The sequence below is a fragment of the Diabrotica virgifera genome, chromosome 7 (assembly GCF_917563875.1).
Source record: "Diabrotica virgifera virgifera chromosome 7, PGI_DIABVI_V3a".
Classification (NCBI taxonomy): Eukaryota; Metazoa; Arthropoda; class Insecta; order Coleoptera; family Chrysomelidae; genus Diabrotica; species Diabrotica virgifera.
Window position 1 is genome coordinate 253629254 of NC_065449.1, and position 19400 is coordinate 253648653.

The 19400-nt window shown below is 34.4% G+C and overlaps 1 protein-coding gene across 1 annotated transcript in view; it reads left to right on the forward strand.

Annotated features, from left to right (window-relative positions):
- The window catches only part of LOC114330293 (angiopoietin-2), a 448342-nt gene that overhangs the window by 409840 nt on the left and 19102 nt on the right, over nucleotides 1–19400 (forward strand). The window contains exons 3-4 of the mRNA XM_050656708.1: nucleotides 480–611; nucleotides 8322–8509. Coding sequence (XP_050512665.1) covers nucleotides 480–611; nucleotides 8322–8509 — 320 coding nt within the window. The remainder of the gene's footprint in view (nucleotides 1–479; nucleotides 612–8321; nucleotides 8510–19400) is intronic.

The following is a 19400-nucleotide window of genomic DNA, read 5'->3' on the forward strand; positions in this document are numbered from 1 at the left end:
CCAAAAATATAAAAAAAAAAGAATATGAATCGTCCGGGATTTGAACCCGGGACCTCTTGATCTCCGGTCACACGCTCTACCACTGATCTATATTCCCTTTGCTTTGACAGGTTACAAGATTTCTCATACATACTAACAAATTTAATAGACCAAGTGAAGTATACAAAAATACTTTAAATATACTTACTATTATTATAAAATATCTTATTCCCGAGGAAGACAAATCCAAAGACACAAAAATTATAATAAATAATACAGTTACTAAAAACACTAATATATCCTTTTATATGATATAATATGACTTATTTGCGCTGACAGCGCTGATACATACATATCTTGAAAGATTAGCAACGAAATACATACTGTCTGTGTGCGCATGCGCCCGGCATTATAAAATTTTACTCTCGATCGTAAAGAAGTATAACCAATAAAAAAAATTGTTAAGATATACTTATACATACTATGTTTTTTTTTTTCAGGGATATTCCTGTGTAGATTTTCTCAGCGCTGGAATGAGGAATCCCGGGATTTACTACCTTCAAATTCGGGGAACCACATACTGGTTTTTGAAAGTATATTGCGAACAAGAGATCGCTGATGGTGGTTGGACGGTAAGTAATATTTAAGATGAGTTTCTGATCTGAAAAATATATTTCTTTGACTTTGTTATGTTTGGTTCTTTTTTGTCGGCAATACTGAATTTGCCTACCTTAAGGTTTAAAAAGTGTCCAAAAAAGATGTGTTATATAATTATGTTGTTTAATAAGCACGATGAAGAAAGTGATGAATGGGTGAGTTCATTTTAGCGGGTTGTAAAAATTTAAGACTTACAATCTAATTTATTGAGCCTAGGATGACTGGTTTCGGACACTAAAATTTGCTGTCCATCTTCAGGTCTTCGGAAAAGGTTAACTTACTAAGCGTTATATTCTTTGAATCGACATCATTTTTAGTTACCTATAACGAGACATGAACTATAAACGAAACCACACAGAACAGATTGAAAGCATGGGAAAGGAAGATCATTCGCAGAATGTTTGGAGGAAAAGTAGTAGTGGAAGAATGGAGAAGATGAACTAATGTAGAAGTGTACCAATTGTATGCTAACGCTCAAATAACAAAAGTTGTGAAAAAATGTAAACTCGGACATGTAGAAAGAATGCAAGGTAATAGGGAAGTCTAGAATATTGTTTAGAGAGTACCTGAGGAGAAAAAAAGAGACGGAAACCAAGAAAGAAATGGAAAGATGCAGTAATGGAAGACATCAGGGAGTTGGGCATCAGAGATTGGAAGCTGGCATCTAATAACAGAAAACGATGGAAATTGTCCATCCAGCAATGGGCCTAAAAGACCTGTTAACGCTATACATATATATGCATTTTTTCTATTATTTACTTATTCTTTTTATTCTTATTATACTACAGTACTTAAACAAAAAAACACTATACTGACTGAAACCAAAACCAGTTTACTTAACCTTTGATACTGAAAAATAGACTAAATCACAACAAATAATCTCCTTTTTGCTATATATTTTCTTCTTATTTTAATCAGCAATCTATTTCATTATATGTATATTTTCTCAGGCTTGACTTAAACACAGTTCGTAAAAGGATAAAATTCTTTCCTCTCTCTAAATAATTCTTAGATTATGTGTGTACATACTTAATCGAACACACTAAATCTAATATTTAATTACAAAGTTGGGTATGTATTCTCATTAACGGTTAGATAACTATGTTTATATAGCAAATATGTCACAGCAGGTACCTACATACTTTCACTTACTTTAGATCTCGAGTGTCTTTGCTTTGAATTAAACCAGTCAAAATAGACAAAGATGAATATTTTAAAAGAGGGGGAAAATGCCATGTAAGTAATAAGATAATTTGAAAAATTGTATTAAAGTTTAAGAGTCACTATTCTTCTTCTTGTGGTACTCTCTCATTTAGTGAAGGTTAGCGACTATACTGGCAAATCTGTTTCTGTCCAATGTAGCTCTAAACAAAGATGTTGAATCAAGTCTAGTCCATTCTGTGATGGTTTTAAACAATGAAATCTGGCACCCACCGGGACCTTATTTTCCTTCAATCTTTCCTTGGATGATCAGTTGCGCAAGACGGTACTTTCGTTTCTTATTATGTGTCCTACGTGGCTAACTTTTCTAACTTTGATGTCTTTAGCAGCTCCCTATCTGTACCTATAGGTACAGATAGCTATAAGTAACTATAGGTACCTTTAGTACAGGTACCTATAGGTAACTATAGGAAATAACAGGCACTAAAATTAAGAAAAAATCAAACATTCTGCTGGATAAAAACGGCAAAATAATTATAGACCTCGGTGAAAGGCTTAAAAGATGGCAGGAATATATTCAAGAGCTATTTAAAGACGAACGGACTGAGATAGTACTAGAGCAGGAAAAGTTCGACAACGGCCCAAACATAACAGAAGATGAGGTATTAGAGGCGATAAAGCGAACAAAGAACAACAAGGCAACAGGTCCTGACCAAGGACCTGTAGACATAATACGGTTAATAGAAGAACAGCAAATTGGAATATTGGTCGACTTATTTAATACAATACACAGTACAGGAATCATTCCCAGAGATTGACTGCTGTCAACGTTCATAACACTGCCAAAAAAACCAAATGCAAAAGAATGCCAAGACCACCGGATAATAAGTTTAATGAGTCGTACACTCAAAATATTTTTAAAAATTATACACCGGAGAAACCGGTATAAGAAACTTGAGCAGGACATAAGCGACACGCAATTTGGATTTAGAAATGCAATGGGAACGAGGGAAGCCCTGTTCGCTGTAAATGTACTTGTGCAAAGGTGCATGGATGTTAATCAGCCAGTATATAATATATACAGTATATAATATATAAACACATATTATGTGTTTCTTGGATTACAACAAAGCCTTCGATAAGGTCAGACATAACCGCCTTATCGAATTACTTGAAAAGAAAAACTTAGATATGAAGGACATCAGGATCATTAGTGCTATCTATTATAATCAGATCGCTGTGGTAAAAGAGAACAACGCCTTTTTAAATGAAATACAGATTGAGAGGGGCGTCAGACAGGGCTGTGTCCTGTCTCCTACTTTGTTCAATTTGTATTCAGAGGAAATAATCCAGGAAGCACTAGAAGACCTAACCACGGGAATAAAAGTAAATGGCCGACCAATCAATAATATACGGTTTGCCGACGACACTATTTTATTAGCCGAATGTCTTGAGGATTTACAACAAATGGTTGACAGAGTGGTAGAAGTCAGCCAAGAAAACGGACTCTCCCTAAACACAAAAAAGACACAATTTATGGTAATCACAAAAGCTCAACAGCGCCAAGAATGCATAACAATACATGGAGAACAAATTAAAAAGGTTGAAAAATGTGAATATTTGGGTAAAATAATTAATGAAACTAATGAGTACACAGAAGTGATTAAAGCAAGAATAGGACAGACAAGAAATGCTTTCAACAAACTGAAAAAAGTACTCTGTAGCAGGGACATTACAATTTCTTTAAAGATAAGACTTCTGAGATGCTACGTGTTCTAGGACATTAAAGAAGGATGTTTCGGACAGATTAGAAGCCTTCGAGTTATGGGTCTACAGAAGAATATTAAGAATAAGTTGGGTGGATAGAGTCACGAATATGGAGGTGTTGAGAAGAATGGGAAAAGATAAAGAGGTTTAAAATACAATTAAAGTCAGAAAACTGCAATATCTGGGACATGTTATGAGGGGCGAGCGTTATAACTTGTTACAATTAATAATACAAGGAAGAATAAAGGGTAGAAGGAGTCGCGGAAGAAGACGCATCTCCTGGTTATCGTCCTGGACGCATCTCCTGGAGAGCTTGGTTTAATTGCACTTCTGCTGATCTCTTTAGAGCAGCGGTATCGAAAGTGCGAATTGCCGTGATGGTTGCCAACCTTCTTAGAGGAGATGGCACATGAAGAAGAAGAACATTTTCGTTGGTGGTGTAGGTTGTCCAAGGTATTTTCAAGATCCTTTTATAAAACCAGAGCCAGTAAGTAAATTCGATAGAAAATTGTCATTAGTGACTGTAATTGCAAGAACAAGTTGTCTTTCCTCGTTCTGGATCTCCATTGATCAATCAGATTAAGATTCAGTTGCAGGCTAACTTGGCCAGGTGATTCTGACCACTACATGCCACTACATAGAAGTGTGTAGAAGTTAAAGAGGACTTTGACCACAACTTACATAATCAACAGAATTCTGTAGGGACGCCGTATGATGCCAACTAAAAATAGGGAAAGTTTCTTGTATAAGACTCACCCTGTTACGTATAAAAGTCTTTCATCGACTTGGTGAAGAATGCAAAATCGGCGTCAAATATTATCAAGCCCTCATTAACTCCTTTGAATAAAATTAATTAAAATAGCCAGAGGACCAGCTGCCAGAAGCTCCAAACGAATAATAGACCGAGTTTTTGATGGCGCAATTTTGCACAAAAAGGTTTTGTATTGCCAGTAGCCTCTTCAATTCGAAAGTAAACAAGACTACCATAACCTACTTGAAAGACGCCACAAAAACCATTTAACTTGATGCGAGATATATATTTCGAGCCCAAATAACGAAATTATCTCCAAAGTTTGGTAATCTTATCTGATAATAATTGACATTGAGCTTCCTAAATCTTTGGAGCTACGTTTTGCAGGTAGACAGGGTAAAATAAATCCGAGAGTATAAAAAATCCTGCTGATTTCAGACAAAATGTATCTTTTGGTACAAAAGCCATCAAAAGGGACATAGGAATAGGAAAATATATCTAATGAAGGTAATAATGTATTACAGTAAAAAACATCGGTCCTCTCTGGTGGCCTACAATATTTCACAAATAATACCGAACCACAAAACCATTTTATAAACTCTCATAATACGTTTTGTCCCTGTATTCTTGAGTAGAAGACCGTACCATTCTCGTTTAACCTGCTTTGTCCAAATAAGGTGGACTGGTCCAGTAATAATAATGAATTAAACTAGTTAAGGCTAAAGTTTGACATTATTAGATCAATGGGAAGTGTTAGGAATGCTTTTATGTTCTTGGTTTCCGCAATAACGTTACAGAACGGGTTTTTGTCTTTGCTATTGATTAGGTAAGTTAAGATTTATTTCTTTGGACTGGTTTGGACCATTTTTTGTTAAGTGTCTACTGTTTTAATGAACGTTATATATGTATTCTTAGTTGATGGAACAAGCGACATTTGATAAAAAATTGTTTTATAAATTATAAATTATAACATTATCTTTTTTTAATTCTCTAAATATTAGGTGGCCTAATTAGTTTGAATGACTACAAGGTTCAGTTATTCTTGCTCATAAACAATTTTCTTATAGCGTGATAGCTCCCCTGAACGTCAAATGGGCTATTTTGCCTTCGTATTATATCAGGATTCAGGTCAGACCATAACTGTTGCATAATTTTGTTACCAGGATTGTGTCTTTGCCACTTATTTCGTTTCGCATCCCAAGAGCCTATAAGGGATTTGAACACAGCCAAATCTAATGGCTGTCGCAAATGGCTGGAGTGTGTGGCAGTTTTTATCATGTTCTTGCATCCTCGATATCATATATCAGAAGCACAAACAGTCTTTAAACTGTTTTAAAGGAAATTCCGAAAAACTTTCTCGGTTTGAAACTGAGATGGACAACGCTTTCCATTCATTAATCTTTGGTTGCCATGTAGGACAACAGGAGCTTCTCTGGATCTAATTCAGGGGCTGAATTGTGCAAGGAATTCCAATTTGGCCAACAAATTTCCATTTTGATGGATAACAACTAAAATTGCTCTCACCAAGGTTCCATACTTTTTCTAATTTATCTAACTCCGCCATCGTATTCTTCAGGAGATCGAAGTAATTTCCAATTTCAAAAGGGTCTAGAACTTTTTGTCTTGCTATTTCAACTGCTTGAGGTTTTTTGATGGATCGGTAGTCTATTTCTTTTGCAAAATTTAATAGTCTGGGCAGATTATCGAAGAATTGGCAATTTTTGGGAAAGCTTATTTACCAGCAATTTTATTGCTGGAATCGAATCTTATGATTGTATATATTAATAATATAGGTATGCGAAGTCCGCAGATAGTGTGCTACTTTTTTTATAAACAAAATGGCGCCCGAAAATCGAGTTTTTTTTCAATTTTTGCTCTATAACTCCAAAGATTTTAACCTGACACCAAAAACACCCAAACAAAAATTCACCGTAATTAAATTATGCATAGAGACGTGTTTTTCCCGATTTACTTTAACGAAAATTTTCCCCGGAAAATGCGGGTTTTTTCAACAAAATCTTTAATTTTCAACTAAAACTTTAGATAAGTAATTGTTTATCAATAATTAAATAACTTGTTAATATAAAAGCTCTTTTCGGATAGATTATAATTCCAGAAGCCGGTGGAAATTGAATGAACAGTTTAGCAACAATTTAATTGTTAATTAAAAATTTGCGGTAGCTATAATAACCACAATAATTATGATACATAAGAATAACCATGATTTTTGCATAAAAAGTCACCGTAGCTATCTAATGTACTTTACAGAAACTACCGTAAATTTTTAATTAATAATTCAATTGTTGTTAAACTGTTCATTCAATTTCAATTGGCTTTTGGAATTATAATCCTATATGAAAAGAGATTTTATATTACCAAGTTATTTAATTATTGATAAACAATTATATATCTAAAATTTTAGTTGAAAATTAAAGATTTTGCTGGAAAAACCGGCATTTTTCGGGGAAAATTTTCGTCAAAGTAAATAGGGAAAATACGTCTCTATGCAGAATTTAATTACGGTGAATTTTTATTTGGGTGTTTTTGGTGTAAAGTTAAAATCTTTGGAGTTATAGAGCAAAAATTGAAAAAACACGATTTTTGGGCGCCATTTTGTTTATAAAAAAAGTAGCACACTCTCTGCGGAATTTGCATACCTATAATATTAATATATAGAATCATAAGATTCGATTTCAGCAATAAAATTGCTGGTAATAGCTATTTGTATAACAAGGGAGGAAAGTGTTACTTTTCCTCCCGAGAATGAAGTTTACTGCCCGACGCGTAGCCGAGGGCAGTAATCATTCAAGGGAGGAAAAGGCACTTTACTCCCATGTTATACATATGGTTTTTCCACCTTCCTCAAATAACAAGTCGTTTTCTCATTTTTACTTAATTTATTTATGTAACTAACCAACAAAATTTATTAGAACTAAAACTAAAAAGTAGGTACAATAATAATATAACTGTCAACTGTCAAATATAAGTCAAATTATTTGTAAACCTTGTTAAATCAAAATAACAATTAACTGTTTTTTTCCATTCTGCAAAATACAGGGTGTTTTATAAATAAACGTTAAAATGTATAAGTACTTACGTAATAGAAAATAGATATTGTACAGGGCGTCAATAAGTTATATTTCATTAATGAAATACCATGACGTCACTTTTACTTTTCCTCCCTAGAAAGGAAAAATACTTTTCCTCCCTAGGGAGGAAAAGTACAACTTTGCTCCCTACAATCAGGTCCGGAAAAGTATACTTTCGGTAGAGGTAGGTGGAAAATAACTTTTCCTTGTATTTTGCTAATTAGCCCAGAGTATAAACCAATTTGGTCCACTTTTGATAATACCTCCTTTCGAAATAAGTCAAACCTCCATTTTTCCATAGTTGTTATACAATCTGCGATTATTTTTCGTTCATTCTTTGTGCCTTTCTCATCCAGTTTTTATTTAGCCTTCTTAAGTCGTCAGTACATCTTGTAGGCGGTACCGACGCTTCTCTTGTCTTCCCTTGGTCTCCATTCCAGTAACTTCTTTGTCCATCGCCCATCTTCATTTTAGTCTGGCTATCCTTTCAATGGCGTCAGTCACCTTGGTTCTTCTCCAGATCTCTTCTTTTTTATTTTTGTCTAGCAGATGTGTTTCTAACCAGGATCCCTCCATTCTTCTGTGTGTTACTCTTTGTCTGATATACCAGACTGTTGTTAAGATAAGTTTTTCTCCTCCGTATGTCAACACTGAGAGAACGCATTGATCAAATACTTTTCTTTTCAGGCATGTGGGCATCTCACTTTAAAAAAAAAATTTCTCAGCTTAAATATGTTGCCCGCCAAAGACTGATTCTTCTCTTCAGTTTATGGATCTGATTATCCCTTCAATCATAATTTATGTCCTAGGTATTTATATTTATCTACGAGTTCTATTTCTTGCCCACTTCTTATTGCCAACCCTTACGTATAAAGATCATGTTAATCAAAATATTTATAGCAATTCTTCTTTTTCAGGTAATTCAACGCAGAGATGATTTTGGTTACCCCAGAGAAAATTTCAACAGGGACTGGAACGACTACAAAAATGGATTTGGGGATCCCTCCAAGGAATTTTGGTTAGGAAACGAAAATATCTATATGCTCACTAACAACGAGGAGTACTCTTTAAGAGTAGAACTGGAAGACTTTGAAGGCAATAAGAAGTAAGTTTCAATATGTATAAAATTAGGAAAATATTTTATGTTGTCTGTGATTTATTAAAACAAAACGGTAATAGTGCAGTCATTGAAGCTTTTTAGCTCAGAAATTTTTTACTACGAACCGATTTACATGAAATGTTGGAAATGGGCTTATCCTACCCTTAACTTCAAAAGTGATATTGACCCGAACTCCGTTTTCACCCTGAGCGTGGTTGCAACCCCTTTTCGGTGGTGGAATTTTTTTTTTTTCAAAATAAACTCAGATTTTCAACAGTTTTTTGCAAATATCTCCAAAAATATGCATTTTAACAATAATATTATACTGAACAAAATTGTAGCAGGTAAAAAATGAACAAATTGGTTTTTTAAAGAGTGTTCTAAGTGCAATATTAAGCGAGATATTGCGAAGATCAAAGACGTTTTGTATTTTGTGTGAAATTTAATCGATGTATTCAATGCCATCTAGCGGAGAGCGAATAAATTTTATGCATGCTAATGAGAAAGAATTTTATAATGCTTAAAATAAGCTTTAAATGAGTACTGTTTAAAGTTATTTGTACGTAAAATGAGTGAGCTGTAATGAAAAAAAGAGGAACATCCAATGTTTTTTTTAAATCAATGGATTTCATAATGGTAGGGGAGCAAAGTATGCTAAATGTGCAGTCACTCGAGCGCTTTGGAGACCTATTGGGTTGTGAAGAGTAGGTCCTAAAACCAAAAAAAGTTGAGTAAAATTTTCCATTTTAGTGGGCGCTTGCCATTTTTTAATTTAATTTTCCATTTCCAACAATCGTTTTTTCCGATTATAACGCCATCTATCCATAATTCGAAAAAATGTTTCGAATAAAAGTTACTTATTTTTACGTAAGGAATCCAAATCTACAATAATAACTGGGGGTTCCTATTTAAGATTTTAAAGTAACCCCCCACCCCACCTCCATGAGGGGTCGTGTTTAGTGCCATTCGATAGATTTTCCAAAAATATTAGGTAAGTGTATTTTACAGTTTTTCGATCTGATGTTTATTTCGCGAAATATCGCGGGAGTCGTATTTAAAATATTAAATTTACCCCCACCCCTCTCCGTGGAAAGTCGTGTTTGGTATCATTCGATGGATTTTTAAAAAATATTGAGCACATATTTTTTAGTTTTTCGATCTGTCATTCATTTCGCGAAATATTCGCACTTTTCTTGTGAAACTTTGGGACTCATCCATTTCCTTACGCCCGGCTCAAATCGTCAGATTTTCGAAATATACACTCTTTTGCATGTACTTAGCTTACCTTATCTTAATCTGACAATTTTGAGTTGTTTTAAGGACAGATATTTTTTTTCGGGCCCCCCTTAACGAACTCCCCTGCCTTAAGATCCAATATATGGTAGAGGTACATCTGCAGGGTACCAGGTTTCTCCCCATATGCTAATCTGACGCGCTCGAGTAACTGCAAAAATCCCCGCTTGGGCTCCCCTACCATAAGTGCCATTTCCACCAAAATTAAAATTAATCGTATCCCGTCTAGAATCAACTTTAATATAAAGACTCTGATGGATTCAAGCAGTTTTACTGCTTTGAAATACATATTTTTTTAAAAATCACGATCTTAAGAAAAAAAATTTTAGAATTTAAAAAAATCACCTTTTTTTCATAATATCTCAAAAATAATGAAAGATACGTAAAAAGTGTAATAATAATAAAAAAAGAATGTGTGTGTACTTTGTACGCACGTAAGAAGTTATACTTCTATTATATGATTTAAACGAAATTAATATACTTTTTATTTATATTTTGTTTAAATATTAAACTAATTTATACTTACTACTTCTCAAACATTTTTATTAGAACAGTGCCAAAAATTAAAATAATAAAAGAATAAAACACACACAAACACATTAAACAAGCCACAAATGATGTCTGAACATTAATTGTCGAAAATTTTTTTAACTAAATACGTATTTTCTGAAAATACAATTATATAATAAATATACTTACAATCATAAAATGTATTAAAAAAAAACAAAAAAGAAAGTTTCTATTGGGACTCGAACCAGCGCTGATAAGAGCGGTTGGTATTGGAATTAATTCGCCTTCTCCGCTTAGCCACGGACACTATGTGGCATTATTTACGAAGATCGACTAACTAAACGGATTAAACTTGTGATATTTTGATATTTTGAAAATTGATCAAATTATTTTAATTTTGAATTGAAATGATTTAGAATTGAAAAAATACAACAAAACATAGAGTAAAAAAACAATATATTAGGTGAATATTGATAGAAATTTTGATGGTAATCAAATTATATAAATAAAAGTATTACATACTATGTATTTTGGCAGATCAAATAGGTAGGTTTATACTCATGATACATTAACAATTATTACGTACCTGTTGCTTTTAAAAACTATTTAAAAGTCACTACAATATTATAAACTTTTTTGTTTCTGTCCTCACAACAATAAAACTAATATATTATACATTTGTTTACCTTTACCTTTACCTCCAAACCACAGCTGCCATATCGGATAATTTTTGACATGTCATTTGAACATCCAATCAGAACAAAGTTATAATGCGCATGCGCCGGGCTGATAGGTTTTAACATATAAAAAAATCACTCTCTATCGCCGGTAAAGAAGTATAACTTCAAAAATACATTTTTTTTGACAAACATTTTGGTTTATTTGTTTTTCCTATCACATAAAAATTGACGAAGATATGATTGATTAAAGAGCACGCGGTAGCGCAACCACAATCTCTCGAGTCCTTTGACCCTTCACCGTTTCAAAATAAAAGGTTTTTTCACTACATATTATAATGAAAATAGTTGAAGCTCTTTTAATTTTACCTTCAAAATGATCTTTTTATAAGTTGTGATAGCTTCAAAATTTTTTGTAAATTTTTTCGATTTAGGGGTTGTTTGCAAGGTTTGTACGATTTTCAAGGGGATGAAAATGAGTTTAACATGAAGTTATTGGGTTAGAAAACACTTCACAATGTCACTCTTTATTATTAAACACGTTTTCTGTCGATAAAATGGTTCAATGTCAATTTTTCCATTAAGGGGTTATTTTCACCCCTTAAAAATAAAAAATGGAGTTCGGATCAATATCACTTTTGAAGTTAAGGGTAAGATAAGTCTAATTATAAAATCTCGTGTAAATCGGTTCATGGTAAAAAATTACGGAGGTGAAAACCTATTTTACGCTTCAATGACTACACTGTAATAAAACGTAATCATACAGCCATACATCAAGTGTATTGTAGATAATCACCCAAAATGTATAAACCGAGCATCATCATCATCAGCATATTTTAAGTCCACTTCAGGATATAGGTCTCCTCTGTTTCTATCCAAAATGCACCGTCTTGTACAGTATGGATCCAATTTTTCGTAATCTTTCGTAGACCGTTTTGCCATCGTGTAAGTGGTCTTCCTTTGTTTCGTTTAACCTCATTCGGTTAACTTGCAACAGCCCATCTCCATTGCAATCTGTAAACTCTCTCTCTAGCACATCTGTAACTCTTGTTCTGTTTCATAGGTCTCGTTTGTGATCTTGTCTTTTATTATTACTCCTATCATTGAACTCTCCATCCTTCTTTTTGCTATTCTTAATTTTGAAGCATTATTTTTTGTTAGGGACAGTGTTTCATTACTGACAGAACACATCTTTAAATACGTTTTTAAGAGATCCATATGCTGTTCATCCATGTGCTACTGTTCTTGATACCTTACCTGTTTGCTGGTCCTTAGATTCGTCATGTATTTTGTTTTTAGAATATTTATTTTTAAACCAATTTCTCTGCAGACTCTTTCCAGTTCTTGTAACATGAAGAAACAGTTCTTCTTCTCCTATCGAAACTATGTCATCAGTATCACTCGGGTGGTGCTGTCTTTCTCTGTCGATACGTATCCATTTTATCAAGGGTATTAAAAGCTATAAACCGAGAAAAACCGATTAGGTCTGGATCCCGCGCATGAAAAAAAAAGTTGATTAATAGCAAGCTGAAAATTTGTTAATAGCTTAAGGGTGTCTACACGGATAAACTTTGATATATGGGAACACTGGAACAGGGGCAATTTTAATTGTGGAACAGGTTAAAAATTTGGAACGGTCAGACCACGAAAACGGCACATTTATTTTGTCCGACAGAATAGACTTAAACTCTCCGAACAGAGATTAAACTCTCATGCAAAAATCAGACTGCTATTTATCACCTGTCCTAATTCCTGTCATTTGTCATATTCTACATGTTCCACTCATTAAAACGCCCATTTGGTGATAAATAGCAGTCTGATTTTTTCATGAGAGTTTAATCTCTGTTTAGACTAGACACCCTTAAGCTATTAACAAATTTTCAGCTTGCTATTAATCAACTTTTTTTCATACGCGGGATCCAGACCTAGATGTAATGAATAATATAACAAATTATTCCGCAGAATTCAGCAAATCGATAACGCTGCCAGTCCAAAAACCCACACCAAACAGTGACTTTCTCGGGATACTGTTCAAGATGATTTTTCGTTGAAAATTAGATGACATGACGTTTATGTAACACGCCTTACTTTTAATTTTATTTAATTATTTAAAGTTATAGACACATTCAAGTATGTTGCCCGACATTTCAAAAAGACTGAAGAGTAATTGAAGATAACCCTTGAAAGTATAATTAGAAACCGGCCCAATAACCTCGTTCCCACCACAACTAATGGCTCAAGCCATCTTCCATCATTCAAAGAAGATCGGTAATGAATTGTGCTTTTAATTTTGACATTTTAATGCAACCTTCTCTTCACCCATCACTGCAAGCAACTGCATCGCAAGATAAATAATATTTTAAAAGATAATAGCGTGTGTGCAACATCCAAACGCCAAAATGTCTCGCATCTCTGGAATATCGTCGCTGCATATGCTAATTTGGTATTTAATGATAAACTATCGTGTTTGTTTCGAAATATGGTGATCAGTGGCGTGAGCACTTTTATAGAAGGCATCTAGATACTATTGAAAGATATAAAGAAAAACAAACCCTTTCATAAAGTATAGTCTGTTCGCTAAACTCAGACACAACTGACTAGTGATTTTAGTAAGTAATTTTGCCAATTTAGTAAAATTGGCAAAAGAATAATTACTAAATAGTTAATAATTACTAAATAGTTAATAATTTTGGCAACATTGGCAAAAAGCAAAAAAATTACCTACTAAAATCACTAGCCAGTTGTGTCTGAGTTTAGCGAACCGACATTATCTATACTGATCTTAAACAAGCATAAATATAACAGAATCGTATAGGTCAATAGGTCTTGGGCGCACACTTAAAAAAATCATGATTATCTCCCTCATGAAACTTCATTTATTCAATTATTCATGACGAGTGGGACAACTTTTCTAATACGGAAAATTTTCGGAAGGGGACGGAAAGAAAATGCCTGAAGTCGTCAACTTTGGAGCATCCGACAACTGGAGTAACCTTAAAAATTTGTCGGAGAATATTACCGTAAATTGTAAATATTTTTATCAAACAATCCTGCAAAAATCAGCTGTGAGGCTATAAATTTTATGACTCTTCATGATGCGTGCGCGTTCCTCTCCCCCCAGAATACAACAAAGCTATGGAGTCACAAAATTTATACCCTCACAGCTGATTTTTGCGGCATTTTTTGATAAAAATACGTTCTGAATAAACGAAGTCTCTTGAGGGAGATAATCGTGGTTTTTTTTGGGCCCAAGGTCTAATACAAAATGGTTACTGTTAGGAGGAACGTAGAGGAAAATCATCATCATCGTCAATGGTGCTACAGCCCTATAAAAGAGCCTCGACCTTCCCAAGACTACGCCAGTCAATTCTATCCATTGCCAACTGTTGCTAGTTTGCTGCACCTATTTTTTTATTTACACCATACTTCCATCTGAGTTTTGGCCTACCCCTATTTTTACTTCCCACAGGTTGTGACATAAGGATTCTTCTAGGAGTTTGTTCTGCTGTGATCTTGCTAGATGTCCTGCCCATCTTAGTGTTCCTATTCTTATAAGAGATACTACGTCTTTCTTCTTATGGTGCCTATCCGTTACGGATGTTGGACACTAACATGGCTATTCTGACTTTGTTGACTGCTGCCCTGAAAAGTCCGGTAGTGGTTAAGTTAAACCATTTTCGCAGGTTATGCAGCCAGGATATCCTTCTTCGTCCTGGACCTCTTTTCCCGTGCACTTTACCTTGAAGTATGGTCCGAAGTAGGTCATATCGTTGTTCATTGCGCATTATATGGCCCAGGTATTCCAGTTTGCGACGTTTTATGGTTACGACTAGTTCGCGCTCTTTACCCATTCTATGTAGAACTTCTTCGTTGGTAACTCTGTCTATCCAGGAAATCCTCAACATGCGTCTATAGCACCACATCTCAAATGCTTCGAGTCTCCTCAGTGATGCTTCAGTTAAGGTCCATGACTCCACGCCATATAAAAGAACGGACAATACGTAGCACTTTAGTAAACGAATTTTTATTTCCAATTTTATATCGTGGTTGTTAAAGATTTTTTTTCATTTTGACGAAGGCTGATCTTGCCTTCTCGATCCTTATCTTAATTTCCGTCGATTGGTCCCACTGTTCATTTAACTTTGCACCCAAATAACAAAAGTTGGTGATTTGTGTTATAGGTTGTTGGTTAACTAGTAATTGACCAGGTGGTATCCTATTTTTGCTTATAACCATGTATTTGGTTTTTTGATGTTAAAATCAAGCCCAAACCTGCTACTTACTTCTGCCACCCTGGAGACAAGTGTCTGCAGACCTTCAAGACTGTCTGCAAAAATGACAGTATCATCAGCGTATCTTATGTTGTTCAATCGTTCTCCGTTTATAAGTATTCCCTCGTCTATGTCCGTTAGCGCTAGGTTCATAATGTGCTCTGAATATGTATTGAACAATAATGGGGACAATATACATCCCTGTCGCACACCTCTTTTTATCTTTATGTCGTCTGTTAACTGATCCCCTACTCTAACAGCTGCAGTTTGTTTGTAATAGATATTGTTTATTATACGGCGATCTCTGCTGTCTAGACCAATTGAATTTAATATTTTCATCAGTTCGTCATGTTTTATTCTATCGAACGCTTTCTGGTAATCAACAAAACACACATATATATCACAATTCACGTCTCTACATCTTTGAAAGAGAACTTGTATTGCAAAAAGTGCCTCTCGAGTACCCAATGCATCCCTGAAGCCGAATTGTGTGTTTGTCATGTGTTCTTCACACTTTTTATATATTCTTTTATGTATAATTTTTAAAAAAGTTTTCAGGAGATGGCTCATAAGGCTTATTATTCGATAATCTTCACATTGTTTGGCATTGGGTTTTTTAGGGATTGTTATAAAAGTTGATCTTAGCCACTGTTGGGGTATTTTTCCACTTTGGTATATTTTGTTGAAGATCAAGGTAAGCCTTTTTACTTCATCTTTATCCATAATTTTTCCGTCTTTACCACCAAATATATGTTCATATATGTGGTACACCTCGTAGTTGTACCTCCTCCTCCAAACACCATTTTCATAGATGCCACCGAATATTCCTCTCAGGATCCTTCGTTCAAATATAAGCAAAAGGTTTTCATCTGCATTGGAGATGGTCCATGTCTCCGATCCACATGTCAACACTGGTTGTAAAAGGATTAAGAAAATATCGTCTTTATATGGGATTAGCCATACATTATTAAGAAAATTGTGTAACAAATCGATATGAAGGGACCATTTAAGGTTGCTATCTAAAAAAGTACCAAGAAGTTTTACAGAATCAATGGTACTGATCTGGCTGTTATTAAGAGGTAAGGGTTGAACAGCTACTTTATAGGATAATGCTACCGATTGAACCACGTTTTTATTGTGAGTAGATCAGAAGTTATAGTAGCATGATGAGTTGCAATATTTGAGTTGCTCCAAGTAATACTGGTATCATCAGCAAAAAGAAAAATTTTTTCATCGATCTTTAAACTAGTGAAACAATACCAAATAAGGAGAAATAACATCTCCCTCGACAGGGAGATGTTATTTCTCCTAAATTGTTTACATTAGCACTGGAAGATGTTTTCAAAACAATGAAATGGACAAACATTGGAATAAACATATAAATGGAAACAAACTAAACCACCTCAGGTATGCAGACGATGTAGTAATAATGGTAATAATGGTAATGGATAAGTTTTGAAGAACTACAAACCATGTAAACCGAACTAGCAAAGGAAAACGAGCAAATAGGTCTAAAAATAATTTACCAAAATAAAAACAATGACAAACACACAAGATAATAGAAACGTAATACTAAACGTTTGTTGAACAAGAATTACGACAACAAAGCTTAAAAACAAGTAAAGCTTAAAAACAAGATCTCTTAATGACACAATCTGGAAGAACAAACACCTAAGACAAGACACAAAAGCAAGAATCTATAAAGCAGCAATTAGACCTATATTGACATACACGGCGGAGACAAGGCCTGACACAGCTAAAACCAGACGACTACTAGAAACAACAGAGATCAAAATACTTCGACGAATATCAGGTAAAAGTCCGTTGGATAGGGAGAGAAGCGAAAACATAAGAAGAGCATGCAATGTTGAAGACATAAATAGATGAGTGACAAAACGTAAACAGGAGTGGAAACAAACACATTAGTAGAATGGCAGAGGATAGGACGAATAGCACGAGATAAGTCACCAAATGGACGAAGAAGTATTGGCCAACCAAGAAAAAGATGGTGCGATAATTTAAACAATTTAGGAGGCTAATATTGAAGAAGAAACAGGCTTTAAAGCCTACATACAAGAAGGAAGAAGAAGAAAAAGTAATACTAAACCAAACCACAATAGAAGCGGTTAATGATTATATATTTGGGACAGATAATGAAAATAAATAAGGAAAACCAAACAGCGGCGGTAAAAAGAAGGGTCAGATAAGCCTGGGAAATTAAAATGGGTCTTAAAGAATAAAAGAACTACAACAATACTTAAAAACAAGAGTATTTTACCAGTGCATTCTCTCACATACGCATGCAAACATGGACTTTGACCAAAGCAAACGTGGAAACAATAATGAAGACACAAAGAGCCATGGAGAGAGCAATGTTAGGAGTAAAATTAAAAGACAAAAAGCAAAACAACTGGATAAGAAATAAAACAAAAGTCAAAGACGCAGGACAACCTATCCAGGATAGCCAGGCTAAAATGGAGTTTCTCAGGACAGACAAACGGACAATAGATGGAATACCACGATACAACAATGGAGGCCATGGACAGGAAATAGAGCAAGAGGACGACCACAGATGAGATGGGGAGATGACATTAGAAAGATAGGAGGAACAAACTTGAAATAGAAAGCAAAAACATACGCGAATGGAGGAAACTGGGGGAAGCTCATGTTCAAAATTGGACGAATTGAAGGGCAAAATAAGAGAGCACTCAATACTGGACCTTGTGGTACCCCACATACAATATTTTTGAGCTCTCCTTCTGCCCTCCTTCATTCTGCGTTTATGAGAGTGTACAATGTTTTTGAATGAAACGATTCCCAGCTTTAATTAATAATGTTTATTGGCTCGTGTATATAGCCAGATTGCTTAACAGCGTAATAAAATAAAAAATTCATTCAGTCCGATTACCCAATATGCATATGGATTTACAAGTAGATATTTTTATGAACAAATTTTGATCCTGAGGCAAGTTCATTTAGAAAGTTATTAGTCGTTTAATAGTTAGTTTTTTTTCGGTAATTAATGGTTATGCGCATATATGTAGAGGTTGATGGACATGTTTTGACCAGTTAATGCCCATTTTTGGGTATAATTGAGAAAATACGGAAATTTTTTAAAATGTATTATGTTATACAGGGACTTCCGAACTTTGATAGTTATCAAATTGGGTGTTATTTATTCAGTCTGATTTGCTAAATCAACATGGATGAATATTGCGTAAAACACGTGCAAATGATTCTTCTTCTTCAAGTTTCACCCTTCTATCGAAGATTGGAAAATTGTGCCTCTGTTGTATTTATCCCATGCCAACTCAAAATTGCCTGTAAACTAAAGAAGACATAGAAGAATAAGTTTGTGTAATGGTCGGCAGTTACCCCTGATAGAAAAAAGTTTATATCTTTGTTGTATTTGTCCCATCCCAACTCAAAATTGCCAGTAAACTCAAAAAAAAAGTAGAAGAATAAGATTGTGTAATGATCGGCAGTTGGCTCTGAGAGCAAAAAGTTTGCGTCTTTGTTGTATTTGTCCCATGCCAACTCAAAGTTGCCAGTAAACTAAAAAAGAAGTAGAAGAATAAGATTGTGTAGTAGTCGGCAGTTGCCCCTGAGAGAAAAAAGTTTAATGTCGTTGAAAAAATGTTTAGTTGTTGTATTTGTCCCATGCTAACTCAAAATTTCTATTAAATCAAAGAAGAAAAAGAAGATTATGTATTGTTAGACAGTTTCCCCTAGCGTGAAATTTTTTATCTTGTCATGTTTGTCCCACACCAACCAAAATTGCCAGTTAACTAAAGAAGAAGAAGAAAAAGAAGAAGAAGAAGAAGAAAATTGTACAATTTACTAACTCCAAATTGTAAGTGAATAAGGGATTTTTCCCTTATTCTGCGACGATGAGCTGTCCAAATACCCAAGTAGGTGGAGGTCAATAAACTAAAGAAGAAAAAGAAGAAGATTGGAAAGCATCATGGTTATGCGGATCCTGTTGACTGCCGCTCAAAATAGTTCTGCACTACTGCATTCAAACCGTTTGAAAAGAACAGCCATAAATTTACCGATTCATTTAGTGTTCGTTGACTTAGAGAAGACCAATGACACAGTACCCTTAAAAAGATTGTTTGAAATATTGACGAAGACACGCCTAAGTAA